Source organism: Pseudorasbora parva, chromosome 25 (genome assembly GCF_024679245.1).
Source record: "Pseudorasbora parva isolate DD20220531a chromosome 25, ASM2467924v1, whole genome shotgun sequence".
NCBI lineage: Eukaryota > Metazoa > Chordata > Actinopteri > Cypriniformes > Gobionidae > Pseudorasbora > Pseudorasbora parva.
The window spans coordinates 19,260,210-19,279,063 of record NC_090196.1 but is presented as its reverse complement, the minus strand read 5'-3'; the positions used below and the strand labels follow the sequence as shown (position 1 = coordinate 19,279,063).

The following is an 18,854-nucleotide window of genomic DNA, read 5'->3' as shown; positions in this document are numbered from 1 at the left end:
TGACTAATTTCTGCTAATACCAACGCAAAATATGGCAAACCATGTCTGGTAAAGGTTTTAACTGGTGGTTAATGCTGTAAAATTTCTAATTAATGGAATCATTGTCAATATGCTTAGTTTAAATAGTTTTAATATAAGATGGGTATAAAATTGATATTGTAGGCACTGAAATCATGACCTTGTGGGGGCAAAAATGACACTGAATCCCAGGAGGTACCCAGAATCAACATGTTTGCCCAAGGAGCTGGATTCTCCAACTTTGTGGAAAGTAGTTATATGCTCAATGCAATTATGCTGCTAATATTGATAATTGTGACCTTTTGTCTCAAGTTGCTGCTTAATTACTTTAAGTTCATGCTTTTTGGCACATTTTGAACCGCCTGTATCCCCTGAAATGTTAGATTAGGGTAAGGAAAGGCTAATTCACAATGATTTATAAATTGCACTTGTTAATCACATTAAGCTGATATATTATGGTGTTTTTTTTTTTTTTAAATATACATCTACATCTTTGTATTTTCATGTGTGATGAGTCCAACCTTGCTCATGGAAGACTTGCCATTCTTCTTTTAAAGTAAAAGTTTAGCGCCAGCATCAAACACACCCAAACCTGCTAAAGGTCTTCAGATTCACGTTTTTGTTTTTATTAGGACAGGAGCAAACTACAGGACCATGACCTTCAAGCCAGAAGGTTGAAGACAAGACAGTTCAGCAGTGTAAAAACAGACGAAACTTAAATTCCTCAATTTTAGGACATTTAGGCCTGGTTTCACAGATGGGGCTTAGATTAAGTCTTAAGTCAATTAGGAAATTTTAAGTAGTTTTAAAAACCTGCATAAGCAATACAACATTACTGGTGTGCATTTTGGGACAAAACAACATTTTAAGATATGCCAATGCAAGGTGATTTGATCTAAAACTTGCATTTCAGTCTGGGATTAGCTTTAACCTTGTCTGTGAGACCAGGGGATAGGCATGTTATACATGCAAAAAAAAAAAAGATGCATTGCATAAAACAGAAATATTGATGACCGACTTATTAAAAATGTATGCAACTTAAATATCTTGGGAGATGCAATTAATTAAATCTCAAATATATCATAGATACCTTTTAGTCTATATAAAGTGTCATGAGATGCCTTTTTTTCTGATCATTTTCCTCTCTTGCCCTTTAAGGACTTATATACTTATAACCCCCAACTCTGATATGCTGAAAGCTGTTGTGCAATTCACCCCCTGGTCTTTGGTAGACTGCATGCATTACCAAAAAAATATTCTAATTTTGAACGTGACTGTCATTAACCTTTATATGTGATTTTAAATTGGCCTTAAAGCTTATTTTGTTCAGAACTTTTAACTGCTGTTCCTCGAATAACATGAGAAGCAAGAAAGGCCAAGTGATATAATGGTAAGCTTTAATGTCTCGTATGTGTGTGTGTATATATATATATATATATATATATATATATATATATATATATATATATATATATATATATATAAAATCACATGTTTGTAAATTGTGTTAATACAATCTTAATCAAATTTTTCTGAAGGGGAAAATGCCCACATAATTACTTTAACCTATTGTTTCCTTAAATTATATAGTGTTTTAAAAAGTGCCCTTTTTAGAGTCTAAAGCAGAATTCGGAGGGTCGAAAATCAAATCAACTGCTCAATTTTAAGAATATGTAAAAATCAAGATTTACATTTTACTTGTAATTGCAGTGATTTATTTGAACGAATCCAGTCATTTTCAATTCCAACATTTAAAAGAATAAAATGAATTTCAGTTCCTTTCGTTTTAAATTCTTTTTGGGTCATGATTTGTAAATGAGTTTCAGTTCGTGTGTGTGTGATTGTCATGTGTCCCAGCCAGCAGCAGGAGCTCAGAGGAAGAGCGGAACCCGCTCCTCCAATACAGTCGGCGAGCAGGCTAGAGGAAAAAACACACGGAACGGTTTTGTGTGTGTGGCTAGTAATCTATGTATCACATTCGTTTAAAGGGGCATGTTTAGCGCAAGCACAACATTTCGGCTTTTTAACGCGAAAAAAAGATGCTCAATAAGGATTGATTCGCCGCCTCGGTCAAAGGAGCTGTCCACCATGAGGTGCTGATCGGCGGCCTGGCAGAACGATGGCGACGGGGAAGTGGCTTCTGTACACGGGTCTCTGTCTGTCTCTCGTCGCCTTGTGTTTCTTGACGATCGCAATCTCATCGGATCACTGGTACGAAACGGACGCGAGGAGATACAAGGAACGTTGCCGAACTTTCTCGAACCGCAGGAGCGATCCGGGTTTTATTTACATCCCCAACCACAGCCTACCACTGCGAGCCAGCCGAGCGAGCCTGGACCGATGGGAAAACCGACTGCTGCTGACTAGAAACCGGCGCCAGCTGTTCGCGATGAGCGCGGCGGATGAGTGCAGCAGACGCTACAATTCAACCAACATGGGGCTATGGAGCAAATGCTACAGGGTGGGATTTGACCCAGACATCGAAGAGCTCCTTCAGAAAGGTAAAAACATTCACCTGAGTCTTATAGGAATGTGTTGGCTGTGTTGATGCAAAGCAAATGCTACAATAATGGGAGCCTGAAAAATCTTCTAGCTTGACATTGTCTTTTCAGGTTCCCATTATTATAGCATCTGCTTTGTAATGTATATAATTAGGCCTATGAATGCATCAGAGTAAAATGGCATTTCATTATAATCAGATATTTTCCTCAAAATTGAACATAATGAGCACCTATGAACATCTTGGTTTTACAGATTGTGGTTATAAGCTCTGTGCTCTATGAATGGTAGTGGGTTAGATAAGTGGTCCACAATCTTGGGTCCTGCATGGAGTACCTGAGCAATGCACATTTTGGATGTGCATCTCATTCAATACACTCATCAACTCATTACTAGAGGCTCCAAGAACTGAACATGGTTTGCTAGGGTACTCTGGATTGAAAACTACTAATTTACTCCCATCTGTGTAGTTTACTCATCTAAATGTGACACAAGCAGGCTCAGCTCAACAGGGGGACCTGGTCCACCTAACCATGAGCTTGACAACCACCCCACTTTACATCTTGGAAGATACTGGGATTGGATGAAATACTGATTATGAATTTCTTGTTTTTCCAGGAACTATCGAGCGCTGCTCCTTCATAAAGTACTATTACTCCTCTGCAGTGACGCGAAAGGATCTTTCCTTCAACATCACCAAGACGATCCAGCAAGATGATTGGCATGCCCTGCGTAAGTGGTACTTGCTCTTTTCGGTCTGCATCAGTGTTATCCCGGGCCCTGCTACAAAGGGGTCCTCCTAATAAGACCCTTTATGTAGTGTACTTTCTGGGCCCTGGATAAAGGTGCGGTCACTTTAGCAAAATTTCCGCCAGATCTATTGGAAATCCAAAGATCCATTGTCGATAGCATAGAGATGTGTGCAACAGAAGACACTTTTTCACACTTTCACATAATCAGATTTGCAAGTATGTGTAAAAGTAAAAAGAGCACATACACCCATATCTCTGGTTCGGATAATAACCTGGCAAGTGTGAGGAGACGGGGTGGTGGAAGGATGCAGAAAACTGTCGGAACATAGGTGAGGTCAGCTGTGTATATTTAGGCCTCCTCTTGTACTGATTATATAGACATAATTTGAATGTGTTCCCTCCTGAACTTTCTTAATAAAATATTCAAACCAATCGCGACGGCTCGGCACAACAAATTCTTGAAAGAGAAAAAAATTGGCGCAAAATTCCTGATCGCAAGTATTCTGATTGGAATTAATTGGATTTTGCCAACATAATTCCGCTAAACAACAGTAAACGTGATTGCACCTATACTAATAATAGTTATATTAAAAATAGTTTATTTTATATAGCAGTAGTGTTTCAAGCAAGGGTATCCAGTCCTGTTCCTGGAATTGCATCCTTCCTGTCGAGTTGAGTTTGAACAAACTACTCAATGCCTTAAGAATTAGCTAAATTCTACAATAAAGTAGTCATCTAAGTGCAGGATTGGGCACCACTGATAACTTGCTATGTTCACCTCCAGATTTGCGTCGGATGACAGCTGGCTTCATGGGCATGGCTCTATCCATCATTCTCTTTGGCTGGACCATTGGCGTTTTGGGCTGTTGCTGGCAGCAAGGCCTCATGCATTACGTCGCTGGTCTACTCTTCCTTATGGGAGGTATGTGAATTCCCTAAATGGCTCCTTACTGTGTTTTAGGGTTCTCCCCCATTTTTGAACATCTACCAATGAGTATCATGTCCCCACCCACAGGTACCTTCTGCATCATCTCTCTGTGCACCTGTGTGGCCGGCATCAACTTTGAACTGTCTCGCTACCCACGCTATCTGTTCAGCCTCCCGGATGATATAAGCCATGGTTACGGCTGGTCCATGTTCAGTGCCTGGGGAGGGCTGGGACTGACCCTCATAGCCGGGTTCTTCTGCACCCTGGCACCGTCGATTCAGCCTCCTCCACCGGCCCGCACCTCCTGTCCTAAGTCTCGCATGGAGAACGGAACGGTGTGCTGAAGCTTCACATGTTGCGACACTTGGTACATAAACTTGTTCATAGACTTTGTTATGGGTATTAAAATCACAGAAGCCGTTGAAAGACATTTTGTTCTGAAAGGTGACAAGCCATGGCTGTTGGGACTATGAAAGAAGGATCTATGAAAGCACATTTGTACAGTTGTATAAAAGCTTTCATCATGACATGTCCTTGGTATTTGTCTTTGTGTTCAGTAGATCGTGTTTGAATTCCGAGACAAATTCACCGTTTCAAAGATGTACGATTTACCATGAATTTCATAATGTGCTGTGATTTTCAAAGTCAATAATTTATTCATTGGACAATAAAATGCCTCGTGTAAGAAAACAATCCTACCGTTTCTACGTTAGAAAAAAGAAGAGAATCAAACAGAGGCACTGAATACTCAATTTTATTTAAGATTTCATTGTTCCAGACCAGCAGAAAATGGGTCAGTTCTTCTCTTTTAGCGCTTTATTTTGTATTAAATGATTTCAGCAGCATGTTAAACCCAAATGTTGGACTACATTGATTTTTTTTTCCTGAAAGAATGAGTGATTGCGTTTGATAAATACTGTTTAGTATGGCCACACAGATGAGAAAAAAAAGAGTAAAATCATTTGAAGGCCTTGGAATGGGGGCATGTTAGTTTGTGCCTGTCTTAACGCTTTCAACACTCGTATCATATGCAATCATGCCTTGAGATATGTCTCCCTTTTATTACCATCACCATCCTTCCCAAGGTTCCAGACTCGATTCCTGATTCATACCTTGTATGAATGGCTTATTCTATAGGCAAGCCGAAAAACACTTCCACAGTAGTCTTGCTCGCCTTCATGGGAATGAAGTTACTGCAGACATCCTGTAGCAGAATGTCAGGTCTCACATCACCATCCTTGCCCAAAGATGCTTTAGACAAACCCCCTGAAGACAAAATGGGCTCCTCCCTAAGATATAGAAAGTACCACTGTCATTAATGAAGTCCCTTCCAAGTAGGACCAGGGTCTTGACTCCACAAATGCCCTCAAATATCTTACCCGTGGCTCCATGAACATTAAGTGTGTAAGAAGCAGAGAGCATTACAGACTTCTCATTAAAACAATCCGTTTCCCTTAAGTGGTGGTGAGACCTAACATACGGGAAGTGTAAAGATTCACAGTATTAAATTGCAGTCTGTACCTTGGATGAAGGAGTGAGGCCAATCAGACATGTTTTTCATTTAAGCACATTCCGTTTAGCCGTTATTAGTCACATGTACACATCAGTGCTCATGGTTTTCTCTGCGCATTTCAACGTCACTCTTATTTCTCTCAGAATCATATGTGAAGGTGTGTGTATATGTATTAAGACCCTCAGTGTCTGTCTGAATCTCCCAGGCACCTCCATTAAAACATTACCCTGCGCTGATGGTGCTCATAATACAGAGATGTATGTGTGCCTTCAAAATAGTGACAGACAAACAAATCCTGATGGGAAAGGGATGGAGAGGGAAAGGGTAGAAAGACGAGCTTATGTTACGTTATTAATGGAAGGGGTATATTTGCAGTTTCATGTTTGTAATGCAGTTAAATCGAGGGTTGTCTTTAGTGACGGTCAATACCGGCACTCTGTAGGATGTCTGTGGCCGTCTGTGCTGCGGGTCTGAAGGCTGTCTGAAAGCCTGGAGGTGGGGAATGGAACTGACTCGGGGTGAGCGTGGGCGGGGGGAGGTAAGGGGCCCAGGCGGCTCTGTGTAAGGAAATTTGGGCCGCCGCGTCCAGGAGGCCAGTGTGCGGGGGCTGTGGGAGTGCGCTGGAGCTGGGCGGTCCGTCCATCTCTGTGAGCGCCTGCAGTGACTTGAGCCAGTGTGGCGGATTGTCATCCTGGAGACAGTCCAAACTGTTGCCTGTGGATGCGGGGATACCTGAAGTTTAAAAATGGACACGAATAAGCGGCGAAGGTAATCCCTAACCAGCCCGAGAGATTATAAAACACAAACCGCACCTGTGATGATGGCGGGGTCCATCCAACTGGCCGCACTGTCCCAGCTGAGGCTGTGCGAGACTCCGGCTGAGCCTATCGGCACCCCGATGTGATTCACGCTGGAAGTAGAGGAAGAGGAGGAGGAAGAGGTAGAGTTCGGGAGGCCTCCGAAGTTGATGTTGATATTTGGTAGGAGCGCTCGCAGTCCGTCCTGCCACTCTTTCACATTTATGCTTTCCACAGAGCCATTGTTTTCTGAAAGGAAAAAAATAAATTATGAAAATGTGTACTGTTGTCGGTAGTAGCAACAGAACATCAAGAAAAGAACCAATGGCATCAATTCACTGTTGGTGTCACTGAATATAATTTCCAGGGCTCGACATTAAGCATGTTCATGTGCTTGTCCTTCGGAAAAGTAAATCGGTCATTCACCTGTCAGGGTAAAAAATTAGCTTGTCCAGGAAAAAAAGTTAACTACTATTAACTACTATTCTCACCAGTGTTCAATCAGCTTTGACATATTTAAAATCTGCATATTTGTGGTATTTTTACCTTTTGTAAAGGGTATTTCCCCCCTAATCGTATTAAATATAGGCTACGCTTCAGGTTTCAAATTATATTCTTACATTTGATTATACATTAAATTGAAATAAGACACTATAGGGCTGTTACCATTCAAAATAAATTATTTACACTGAAAAATTAAAACTGCATTAAATAATGTTATGAGATTTGTATTTTTGAATATGTTGAAAAGTATATGAAACTAAACCACCAATAGGTGGCAGCACGTGAGTCTTAATAAGCGAGTCAATGATTTCAAATGATTCATTCAAACGATTCATTCAAACAATTCATTCAAAAATGAGGCAGCATGCGAGGCAGTCGTTTACGAACAGGTCATTGAATCTTTGATTCAACCGATTCTTTCAAACAGCGAATCATTCAGTAACACGCTGTTACTGTGAGAGGCGTAATGGTTTTGCTGTTTAGAACTTTCGTTGCTTGGAACTTTCGTGGCTCTTTGTTTGGAACTACTTTCGCTGCTGAAATAGAAAAAACACTCAATATTGCATCTAAAATGTTAGTGACTAAATGTTAATTCATTGTTTATGGAACTGTCATATGAAATCAGTGTAATTTTCAGCAGGTTTGCCAACTTTTATGTTCAGGTTGGAGTGAGACTTTTTACTCACTTCTAACCGAAGGTTGGGGAGTGGGGGGGTTTTGCTTGATGCGTGATGCTTTCGATCTTGATTCAGTATCAATTTATATGTAGTATATTATTATACTGTAATTAGGAAAAAATGGTTTGTCTAAGCACTCAGATTAATGTCAAATTATGTGCTCGCATTCATTAATATTCACTTGTGTCTGCTTATATAATTATCATTATTCATTAAAAATATTAGGATGCAAGTTATTAATGTTTTAAAATTTCACATTTAAAGAAATCTAGTGTTTGTTCATAACTAAATATTTATTAGAATGCAAAGACTGCAATACTTTTTTGAGCAACTAGATTAGATACATGTATATTTATTAAAGAGCCATAAGCACCTACTGGGTAATGGCATTACAAATAAACATTATTTTTTAGCCACAAAATGACTAATTTGCCTCTTTGAATTGGAATTCTCTATTTTAACCTTAATTACCACAATAATTGTAATATAAATAATATAAATATTAGAAGAAAAATATTTTACGTGGTCATTAATTGACAATAATTATTGCACAAATTGTAATTAGTACCAAAAGAGCTCCTCAAAATATTCAATAAATATTATTGAACTAAAATATAGAACATTTATTTAATTGAAAAGTAGTAACGGTGTATGGTCACATTTGGACATCAATGAGTATGAGTGTGACCAATTAGTAAGATATACTTGAAGAACTAAATACAAGAATAACATTAATGTTACACTGTTGCATATCTATCATTCCCCATAATCTTATCCCCATGACTTAATAATCAATGCACACTATGCTGTACTGTTTACCAAAACTTGCAGCAAACATCTGTATAGTGAAACTGTTTTGTATCCGCTTAAGCCATTCAAATGCATTGACACAGCGCTAGAAGTATTTAAGCGCTGCATGAGCCACGTGATCATGTGCGCCGCAGGGAGACATAGCACGCCCGCAATTCTGTTTTTCAACGCCTCTGGCTTTAACATTATGCCACATTAGCGCCAAGACGCTATTTATTGTTTGAATTTCAAATTAAATTTTCAACATTTCAAATTTTTGTTTAAGTTTTGCATATTGCATATTTAAGTCTGTTTTATAAAAAAAATTAAGTTAATTAAAATGCAACTCGGGGCAAAATACAAAAATAAACTCTGGGAATGAGTTCAACAACTTGTTTCTATTTGGATCAGTGGGCTACATCTGCTGTACTTTGCTTAGACCAGGGTTTTTTTACACACACAGGTGATTCACAAAAAACTAGAGCGAACAAGAAAGATGCATCCCCTAACCTGATATAGGAATCCCCCCAAGGCCGGTGCTGTGGTGCTGGACCGGCATGCTCAGGTCTAAGAAATGGCTGTGTGCGGCTGCTGCGGTGGCCGTGTGGTTCAAGTGTGTGAGGTTATTGCGGGTAGGGAGGCCCATCCAGGGGTGCCGTGCGGCCATGTGTTGGGGAAGGCTGAATGAGTTGTAGAGGCCTCTGTGCTGCAGGTGAGGAAGGCGCTGCTGGCCGTTGGGGAGGCTGGACTGATGGGAAGAGGGGTTGGGAGAGAGGGGGGAATGCTCCTGGACTGATAGCTCTTTCTCTATGAGGTCGGCCAGAGCCTTCCGCGTGACGTCAAATGGGTCAAAGCCAAGGTCATCGTCCTGCTGCTGCTGCTGCTGCTTTGCAGAAGAGCCAAAACCGAAGGCTGCCTGCCAATCAGTGGACGAGGACACAGGGATAGTGTCTGCAAGGAAGAGTGATTGATGGGTTTATCCAATTAGCTCCACCTTACCGTTTCAAAATCCAACTACATTGCATTCATCGCATGTCGCCTACCTGAGGTGAAAAGGCTCTGTGGTTCTGGGGTCATGGGCCAGTCAGAGGCTCCCTGTGGTGAACTGGAGAAGGGGGGCAGGCTGCTGGGGATGGGGTTGGGATGTCTGAAATTGCTGTTGTCTGAGAAAAGAGACTGAGACTCTGCTGCCGCACCCTCGAAGGGTGAGCGTGCTGCGAGTTCGGCCACGCTGATGGGCACAACGAGGCTGGGTTTAGTAAGGCCAGGTGGAGGGGATGGGGAATCGCTACTGGATGTCTGCCAAAGCAAATAAAGACAGATGCATCAAAAAGAACAACAAAAAACAACTATTCTTAGCAATTTGGTTTTATTAGGACTTACCTGTGATATATTTTCCCCGTTTCCTATACTTCCTATGGGTTCTGATAGTTTGTCAATTGGACTGAAATGTAAAAAGCAGTGTAATAAGCACGCATCAAAACACATATACACTCAAAAAAGGAAAAAATTAAGTGCCGTCACTTGATATGAGTCAACGGATATTGTTATCCATCAACACTACTGGCTAGGCTTCTGCAGTTCAGTACCTGGTTGGCTCTAAGGCTGATGGGAAGGGTGGGAGGCCCGTGTTCTGCTCTGTTCCCTGATCAGGGTCTGGTTCGTCTGGAGTCATGTGGTCTGAGTCTGTTAGGCAGTCTAAAAGAGGAGGGGACTTGCGATGCTCTGTGGTTAAACCGTTAACCATTTTCCCATAACTCTGTAATGAGGGCCACCCTTCTTTATTGGTGCTATTTGGTCTGGGAATTAAAAAAAATGGCAAGTTAAAAATGGGAAAATAGAAATGTATTATATATTAACTGAAGTATAGTATATACACTACCATTCAAATGTTTGGTATCAGTATATATATATATATATATATATATATATATATATATATATATATATATATATATATATATATATATATATATATATATATATATATATATATATATATATATATATATATGTATAAATATATATATCCTGAAAATCCTGATTTTTTAAAATCATGTTCCACAAAATATCAAGCAGCAAAACTGTTGATAATAATAAGAACTGTTTCTTGAGCAACAAATCAGCATATTAGAATGGATCATGTGACCCTGAAGACTGGAGTAATGGCGCTGAAAATACAGCTATGGCATCAAAAAATAAGGAGTATGTATTTCACAATACTGCTGTTTTTACTTTAATTTTGATCAAATAGGTGCAGGTGGTGAGCATAAAAGACTTCTTTCAAAAACATTATTATTATTATTATTTTTAATTCACCCCAAATCTTTAAATGGTAGTGGATTTTAATTTAATTTTATATATTTTAATATAATTTTATCATACAATTATAAACAAATAATTATTTAATTATCATATAATTAGTTGATGAATATATAGCAAAAATAAGGCAAAACTTCACCGGCAATTAAAAATCTGAATATGGTTATGTTACTAGGTGTGTGCAGCAATGAAATTCAAGATTTAAAAGTAGTATTATGAGAGGTAAGAGATAATAGATCATATTATATTAAATACATATACGGCTATTGCATGACAGATACATAGTCAACATTTAACAAAATATCATAAATACAATCTAATGAAAACAAACAGTTGATAAAATTCTCAAGACTTAAAAACATCACCTCTGAGTGGAGTTGGCTTTACTCTTCGACTTCTCCCCACATGTTGACGTTTGTAAAAAGTTAGGGTTGGCTTTGTAAAGGTCTTGGAGTAATTTTTGTTCATACTCTTGATGTTTCCCAGCCTGAAAACACACACATTCAGATTTCAGAGAGCGCAAAATTAATGTATGTATTGACTTGTCTGAACTGAATGATCTAGCAGTGCATCCGTATAATCGCTCACCTGCATTTCTTCTTTTGTAAAACTAGCCGCTTCATCCCCCAGTTCATGTAAATACATGCAGTCTGGTTTAGGACACTGCATGCTTTTAAGAAAATAACTGCAGTACTTTGTTGTACCTAAAGAAGCCTGGAGGACAAAACACTTACTTCAATAACAAACATACTGATACAAGACAGAGATATTTTTCTTAAATATATTATATTTAAATGACACATCTAAGGGACCTTCTGAATCACATTTGTTAAAAGGACTGCGCTGTGATGGTTTAACACTGACCTTGAGCGTTCTACCATCCACTACGACATTGTTCACGCACTGTATTGCTCTGAGGGCGTCCTCTGAACGAATGTAAGTTACATAGGCACTGGCACTAGGACCCTGTGGAGTGAAAGGTCAAAATATAACTGCATTTCTATATTACGGTTGGGCTGTAGCCTTAAAGGGATAGTTCACCCAAAAATTAAAACTCTGTCATCATTTACTCGCCCTCATTTAGTTTATCTTCAAAACAAAAATTAAGATACCGTAATTCCTAAAATAAAGACCGGGGCCTTTATTTACCGGAATTGCCGATGGGAAGTGGCTTTTATTAGGGGCAGGCCTGTATTTCTAATTCCATCTGTTTGAAAAATAATTGCTTTAAATAAACCGTTTTAAAAGCGATCGTTCCAGTGGACAAATATCATAGATTTTTTAAGAAACATTTGCTAAAATATCACCATCCAACAACAGCCAGAAAGGCGACCAAGCAATTTGGGTCAGAATTACGGTAGCCTAATTGCTAACCACAATTGAATCGGTTTATAAAAATTAAAAATGTTTATTCCGCTCTTCATTTCTATATGTTGCGGTTGCACGTGAGGTTATTTTAGCCTCTAACCCAACGGATGACTCGGTGCTTTATGGCTGCACGTGAGGGAAAAAGCTATCTTCCAATTAAGAATAGTTTAGTAGGCTTTTAAGCACTTGTTATTTTAATATAATCACTTGAAATAAATATTATTTTCTTCTTTAAAAAAAATATTTAGTTATTTCGTTCCAAAATGACTCGGTGCTTTCTATAGTTGCACGTGAGGGAAAAAGCTTCCTCTTAAAAATCGTTTTTTTAAATAGCCTACAGTATGTCTCTTTACATCATTTTATACTTAAAAACTATAATTTCGTAACTTTTCTGACCCAACTAATTACCCATCCACACTTCCAATAGTTTGTACGCACTTTTCTCAATCCATTACGGAGATATAATATTTCGATATTGCAAATAGTTTTTTTAAATGGGTGTTTGTGTAGCCTAGTTCATATGACCACTTTACAATATTTCAACAACATAGTTTATTTTGTAGCCTATCTGTATTTTAACTTAAATGCCCATAAAGGGGGTCGGACACAGGACGCGAAGCTCAGTGCCGCGCCGCATCTTTAAAATTCAAACACATTCAATAAGTGCACACACACACGCGGCGGCATTCGGCACCGGTCCACAGCGACTCAGGAAGTTGTTCAAAATCCTGCCACGCCACAGAGCACCATTTCAAGCTATTATATTAAATGTATATTATATTTCTCTCAAATCATCAATGTACTGATTTCACCCTGTGCTACAAGATACACCCATCGTGCAGCTCTTCTGCCAGAAGTCGATTCAAAATTGAGCTTGCGCGTACATAATGTGCGCGTCCGATGTGTCCGATCCTCTTCAGATACACGAGACGCGGCGCTGAGCTTTGCGTCCGGTGTGCGACCCCCTTTAATCAGCTCCCTAGTTCAGTAGTCAGGGCACTGATCAGGACATAAGTCAATGGACTGACTCCCTGATCAGTGCCCTAACTACTGAACTAGGGAGCTGATTGAGACGCACGCATTGTGAAGATCGATATTTGTAGCCTGCCTGACACTGTATTTTCACAGACGTCGCATCTCTCATAGACTACAGTAGCCTATTTAAAATGGCACATGCATCAGTTATATAGACCGGCCTTTATTTGTTCGTGCTGACCATGCCCCTGGCCACTATCAGAGGCCCGGCGTTTAATTGACTACAGGCTTTTATTTGAGGAAATACGGTATGTCTGTTTTTCTGTTGAAGCCATTGACTTCCATTGTATGTGAAAAAATACTTTGGAAGTCAATGGCTACCGTAACCCGCATTCTTCAAAATCTGTCTGGAACGACTTGAGGGTGAGTAAATGAAAGGCTATGAACACACGAGAAGCACATGAGCATCCTACCTGTGAACCTGCATATGATGTGCTGTTATTGATGACCACTTTATGAATTTTCCCGAACTTCCCGAAATATTCTGGGCGCTTTAGGACCTAAGAAATGATCAAAGTGACAGTGATTCCATGAAGTGAATTATTACATAAACGACAAAACAGACTACTTATATCACACAAAACTGTGAAATGACTCTGAGGGAGGAAATTTCCTTTTGTTCAGCAAAATTGAAACGCTCGCTGATGATAAAGCTCTATTTTGTGCCACTCATTTACCTCCCACAGGAAGTGATACATTTCTCACTGATGTGATATGGGCACTGGGTGATCTGCCCTTCTTTACATGCATGATCAGTGATTTAGATGCATGTACGACATTATAGTGCTCAAACTATTAAAATAAATCAATAAATAAATAACTACTTTTATACAGGGAGGATGCATTAAAATGAGCAAAAGTGAGAATAAAGATATTTATAATGTTATACATTTTTTCCATTTCAAATAAATGCTGTTCTTTTTAACTTTCCATTCTTCAGTGATTCCTGGGGGGAAAAACTATCATTTTCCACAAAAATATTAAGCAGCACAACTGTTTATAACATTGATAATAAGAAATGTTTCTTGATGCTGAAAATTCAGCTTTGCATCACAGGAATAAATTATATTTTAAAATATATGTAAATAGAAAGCAGATCTCTAACACGATCAATCACCTCCGCGTCTGCCAGTCTTTGAGAAAGTCCCACCACAAACACGAGGTTCCTCTGCACCACACGGACGCTGGCCAGGTGCTTGCGGTTCTCCGTCACCTTCTGCTTTTTTTCATTCTGCTTCTGCTTCTTCTCGTTCTTTATCCTCTGAATCTCCTCTTGTGACAGCGGCTTGTATACTGCCGGATCCTCTGGGTAAGGCTGCAGAACACACACAGAACTCGTTACCTCGCTTGAACCTGTATCCTGAGGGCAAGCGTGCTCAAAGAACTCTGCAAATAGGTCAAGTTTTTAGGCTGACACCATCACAGTGAATGAAATGAACCACTTCGCATTTACACTTGGGAAGTGTGGTTTGCCAAGAAAGTGGTGCAACACGCTTTAGCCACAAATGCAAAACCAGGCTTGAGGACATTAAGGCCGGTTTAATCAGACAATATTTCGCCACTGTGCTTGTGCATAATTGCTTTTTTTTAATTTTTAGAATCAACAATATAGTCACGGCAACTTCTTGTTTTAATACACATCAATTGTATAATAAGCAACAAGTGGCGACCCAACACATAACATTATTGTTTAAAGTGAGGCTTAAGTTCACCTAAATTGAACATTCTGTCATCATTTACTCACCCTCATGTCATTCCAACCCTATAAACAGTTTTATGGGTTTATTTTCTTCACAAAAAAAAGGAAGAAGACATTTTTTAAGAAACCCGAGAGATTTCTGTGCCCCCCCCCATTGTCAGTCCATTCCACCCAAACTCTGACGCTTTAAAAGTTCATAAAGTGATCATAAAATTCTGAACAGACCTCATTGGTTCATGTGGAAACGTATTGGTGCATGAAACAAGAATGTTTGGTTTTCTGATGAGCATATAGATGTGTGTAGATCAATGTTTATATGTCAAATAAAAGCCTGAATTAAATGTGTGCATCATATAAAGTGATCATGTCTCTTTTTCAGACTTGGATTGAACTGCTCGATTCATAAGGATTCGTTTTATATTTTTATGCTTTTTGAAACAACAGTTTTGGTGGCTAGGACTTTGAATGAAAAGAAATCCCTCAGGTTTCAATAAAAATGTATAAATTTATGTTTTGAAGACTAACCAAACCCTTGTGGGTTAAGAACGACATGAAAGTGAGTAAATGACAGAATCTGAATTTTTGTGAGAACAGTTCATTAAAATGTAAACATACATGTACCATTTAAAGATATATTATAAGATATATAATATATTAAAGATATATTATGTAACCTTTTTTGTTAATAAATAAATGAGTCAATCCTTCTTTTAAAATGTGTTTTTGTCTTACCCTGATTCACAATGTTAAGTGCTTATATTTTAAGATGGTTTTCATCAGAAATTGCAAACATGCATTACTTACTCTCGGCTTCTGTCCTATTCTGTCATATCCGTGAATAGCGAAAAGTTGCTCTGGCTGCTTTGACGCATATATGGTGTGGGAGTGGTATGGGTTAGTTGTCACAATGAGTGAGAAATGTTGACATGGAGCTGCTAAACCTCAAAGCTCTGGGGTATCACACGTTTACAGAGAACAGAGAATGCAACAGAGCTCATGATAAAACTAGAATCAACATTGGCTTGGCTTTTCTGAGAGAGCGAAAACTGAGGGATTTGAAATTTAAAGGCTATGAGGAGATGGCGTTTTTATTACTCAGCAGGTGAGTAAAGTTTTTTATTGAACAGATATAGCTCTCTAAAAGAGTTCACTGTGAAGCATTATCTGTTGTGAAGGGTTCTGTAACGCTGTGCTGAAATTATTTAAGTAAAATGTCTATTAATGAGTAAAGCTATAGTAATAGTCTTCAGCTAGTCGCTTAAAATCCTTTCCATCTAAAATGGTTATTTCTCTTAAGCTTAGGTTCTATGAGCAGCAGGATAACCATTTTCACCCACATAGGCGCAACCAAAAAAATGTCCTTCTGCAAAATGCATGAATTAAAAATATATTTAATCACTACAGGGCCAAGTTACATAGTGTACTTTTAAAATCAAACATTTAATTTGTTTTAATATTATAATAAATAATTTCATATTTAATAATTATTTTAATAATCAAGTAATAGCTAATAATTAATCAAATACTTACAATTACTAATTAGTTTAATATTAATGAAAAAAACGCTTAAAAAAATCTTCAAATTAGTGTTTTTATTCATGTTCTTGGCAGCCAAATATTCACATCACACTGCTGTCTGCACAAACCATGTTGCGTTTTCGTTAATGTTGCATAGATTTGTAATGGATGATGCATTCAACAACAACAAAAAATGTTAAGCAATGTCTCAGCCATTAAAAAAAATTATAAGTCTTATTTTGCATTACAAACTATCCACATTTACATAGATTGTTAGTTGAGTTTCATTATTTTCTCCTGCTGTCCGAGGTGCAAACCACTGTTTTAGATATTGCTAATGGCCATAGAGGTATAGACTGCTACTTGCAGATCAAGTACAGTTTCTCATTATAGTGTAGACCCAATAACCTGCAAAAATGGCAACTATATACTTTGTAAATTTGGTATCAGAATGTTATATATATAATTGCGAGAAAAATCAATCATCAGAAGCTTGTGTACAAATTTCAAGTGGCGTCTTACCTTTCTGCAAGCAGGGCAGAGGCCGTTCTCGTCTGTACGGATACGGTGCCAGCAGAAACGGCAGATTTGGTAGCCACAGGTGCAGGGGAAGAAGTTGACATCGTCAATCTCCAGCGGTTCCATACACAGTGGGCACTCCATGGGGTCTTCCTTCAGCTCTGGACTGCGGGACATCCTATTGCACGGCAAGTTCAGGAGAGTCTCTGGCAGGTCAGCCAAGGGGCTGATGCAAATTCACAGCAATTAGTTTGGGATGAAATGAGATTTGATTAAAACATGGCAGCCTGGACGATGACAATACTTTAAGCTAGTACATATATGCCCTGGTTACATATTATTATTGAAAATTTACATCCAGTTAGCACAAAACAAATTTAACAGCCATTACAAATTAATATACTTAGCTGTCATGGACTTAAAGCCATTCAAAACGTCAAGCTACCACAAAGCACATTATGCCTTTTCATGTTACTCTCATTACAGTCAGTTGGCCCAGTTGTCTATAAACATGCTGATGTATTGGGATTGCAGAATAGGATCACTGGGTCAGAGATGAATGTATGGCAGGTATTCACAGTCCATGCACACATAAAAAAAAATCTAAATATTTATATTATGTGCTTCATGTAAATGATTTCAACAAGGTATATAGAACCAATGTTATATTCAGAACACAATACTACAGCTAAAAGATTTGCCAATCGAAACACGTGATTCAGTCCGTCTTTTGTCCAGCACTGACATTGGATCACAACAAGCGCATTTTTAAACGACGTAGCTCTTTTTTTTTTTAAATACAATAAAAATCTAATTCTAAAAACAAAATAATATTTATTTTCGGCGAAAGCACATTTCAAATATTCGAAGGTAAATTTCTCACGTCATCCAAGATCAAAACACTATGTTCAGATTCGTAGACCTCCGTAGAGCCCGTTCCTGCTTAAAAATGCCAGTAATTAAATAAACAACGCATTTAATCCTTATTTTAATATCTATGAGTCTTTATTAAAATCACAATTATTGATCTCTCCAATCATATATGTGTAGTGGCGTGTCAGTCGCTCTGAAAGCCGGTCAGGTGTCTCCACAGCTGGGACAGACTTCAACTGACGTGCGGCACAAAACACAACGCCTAAAACACCGATTTCACTCTCCCACAACCAATAACACACAGACATAAAGACGCGTATATTTTGCACTGCTTATAAAAGAATAAAACTACTTTCCTCACATATATTTTTGTAGACAACGAGTGTTATCTGAACGTTTCAATTTCGCGGCCTACACACAGCTAAAGCCTGCGACTCTACTACTAATCGGCCCGGTGACTAGAGGAGGAACCGCTGCCTGTCCTCCTTTGACGTCACCCTTCACTTTAACTCAATGTTTTATGCCTTAACTATGGGGTTAGTCTGATTCAACACACATATGCAAACCTAATACAGCTGAGGTAATCATATTCAGGTGTATTGATCGCGATTAAAGCAGTTGTTTTGTAGGGTACTCACTTCAACTAGCTGGTCCTGTATTGCAGGGATTCCACTCCAAGGGATATTGACTCTAGTTTAGGCGGGGGTTTCTGCCTTGCAACTGATCAGATGTGCCTATCTGATAGTTTGGAATGAGCACTATTCCACAGCTCAGATGTTCAATATTGATTAGATGTTTCCTACTCAGTTTTACTGTTTATTTAGGTAGCAGATTCTTTACCACCATCTTACATTGAAATGAGGAGGGAATACAGTAACCACCAGTCACCTCTCATTGAGTTTGCGCAAGATGCAATGCACAATGCATTGTGGGAGGTGTAGTTTATATCGTAAACGTGATTTTCAACAGCAGCAATGTTCTTGATTTGTCACGAGGGGCGTCATGTCATCAGATTTAGGAAAAGTACTTTTTAATATAAAAAA

The 18,854-nt window shown here is 38.7% G+C and overlaps 2 protein-coding genes across 3 annotated transcripts; one reads left to right on the top strand and one right to left on the bottom strand.

Annotated features, from left to right (window-relative positions):
- The first annotated feature begins 1,671 nt into the window (after positions 1-1,671).
- tmem178ba (transmembrane protein 178Ba) lies at positions 1,672-5,055 on the top strand. Its single transcript, XM_067437150.1, has 4 exons — positions 1,672-2,519; positions 3,136-3,249; positions 4,054-4,191; positions 4,285-5,055. Exons 1-4 carry the CDS (start codon positions 2,138-2,140, stop codon positions 4,539-4,541), a joined length of 891 nt encoding a protein of 296 aa, XP_067293251.1. The 5' UTR covers positions 1,672-2,137; the 3' UTR covers positions 4,542-5,055.
- On the bottom strand, positions 4,936-18,724 carry cnot4a (CCR4-NOT transcription complex, subunit 4a). 2 transcript variants are annotated; one of them, XM_067437149.1, is made up of 13 exons: positions 18,450-18,724; positions 16,942-17,164; positions 14,320-14,517; positions 13,616-13,702; positions 11,664-11,765; positions 11,388-11,513; positions 11,165-11,286; positions 10,067-10,276; positions 9,861-9,921; positions 9,521-9,776; positions 8,988-9,428; positions 6,523-6,756; positions 4,936-6,424 (listed from the first exon to the last, which is right to left on the bottom strand). In XM_067437149.1, the coding sequence occupies exons 2-13, from the start codon at positions 17,113-17,115 to the stop codon at positions 6,123-6,125; spliced, it is 2,313 nt and encodes a 770-aa protein (XP_067293250.1). In that variant the 5' UTR covers positions 17,116-17,164; positions 18,450-18,724; the 3' UTR covers positions 4,936-6,122. The 2 variants fall into 2 exon arrangements, with proteins under 2 accessions (XP_067293250.1, XP_067293249.1); XM_067437148.1 differs by having other exon boundaries at positions 4,936-6,442; positions 18,450-18,723.
- Positions 18,725-18,854: the final 130 nt, after the last annotated feature.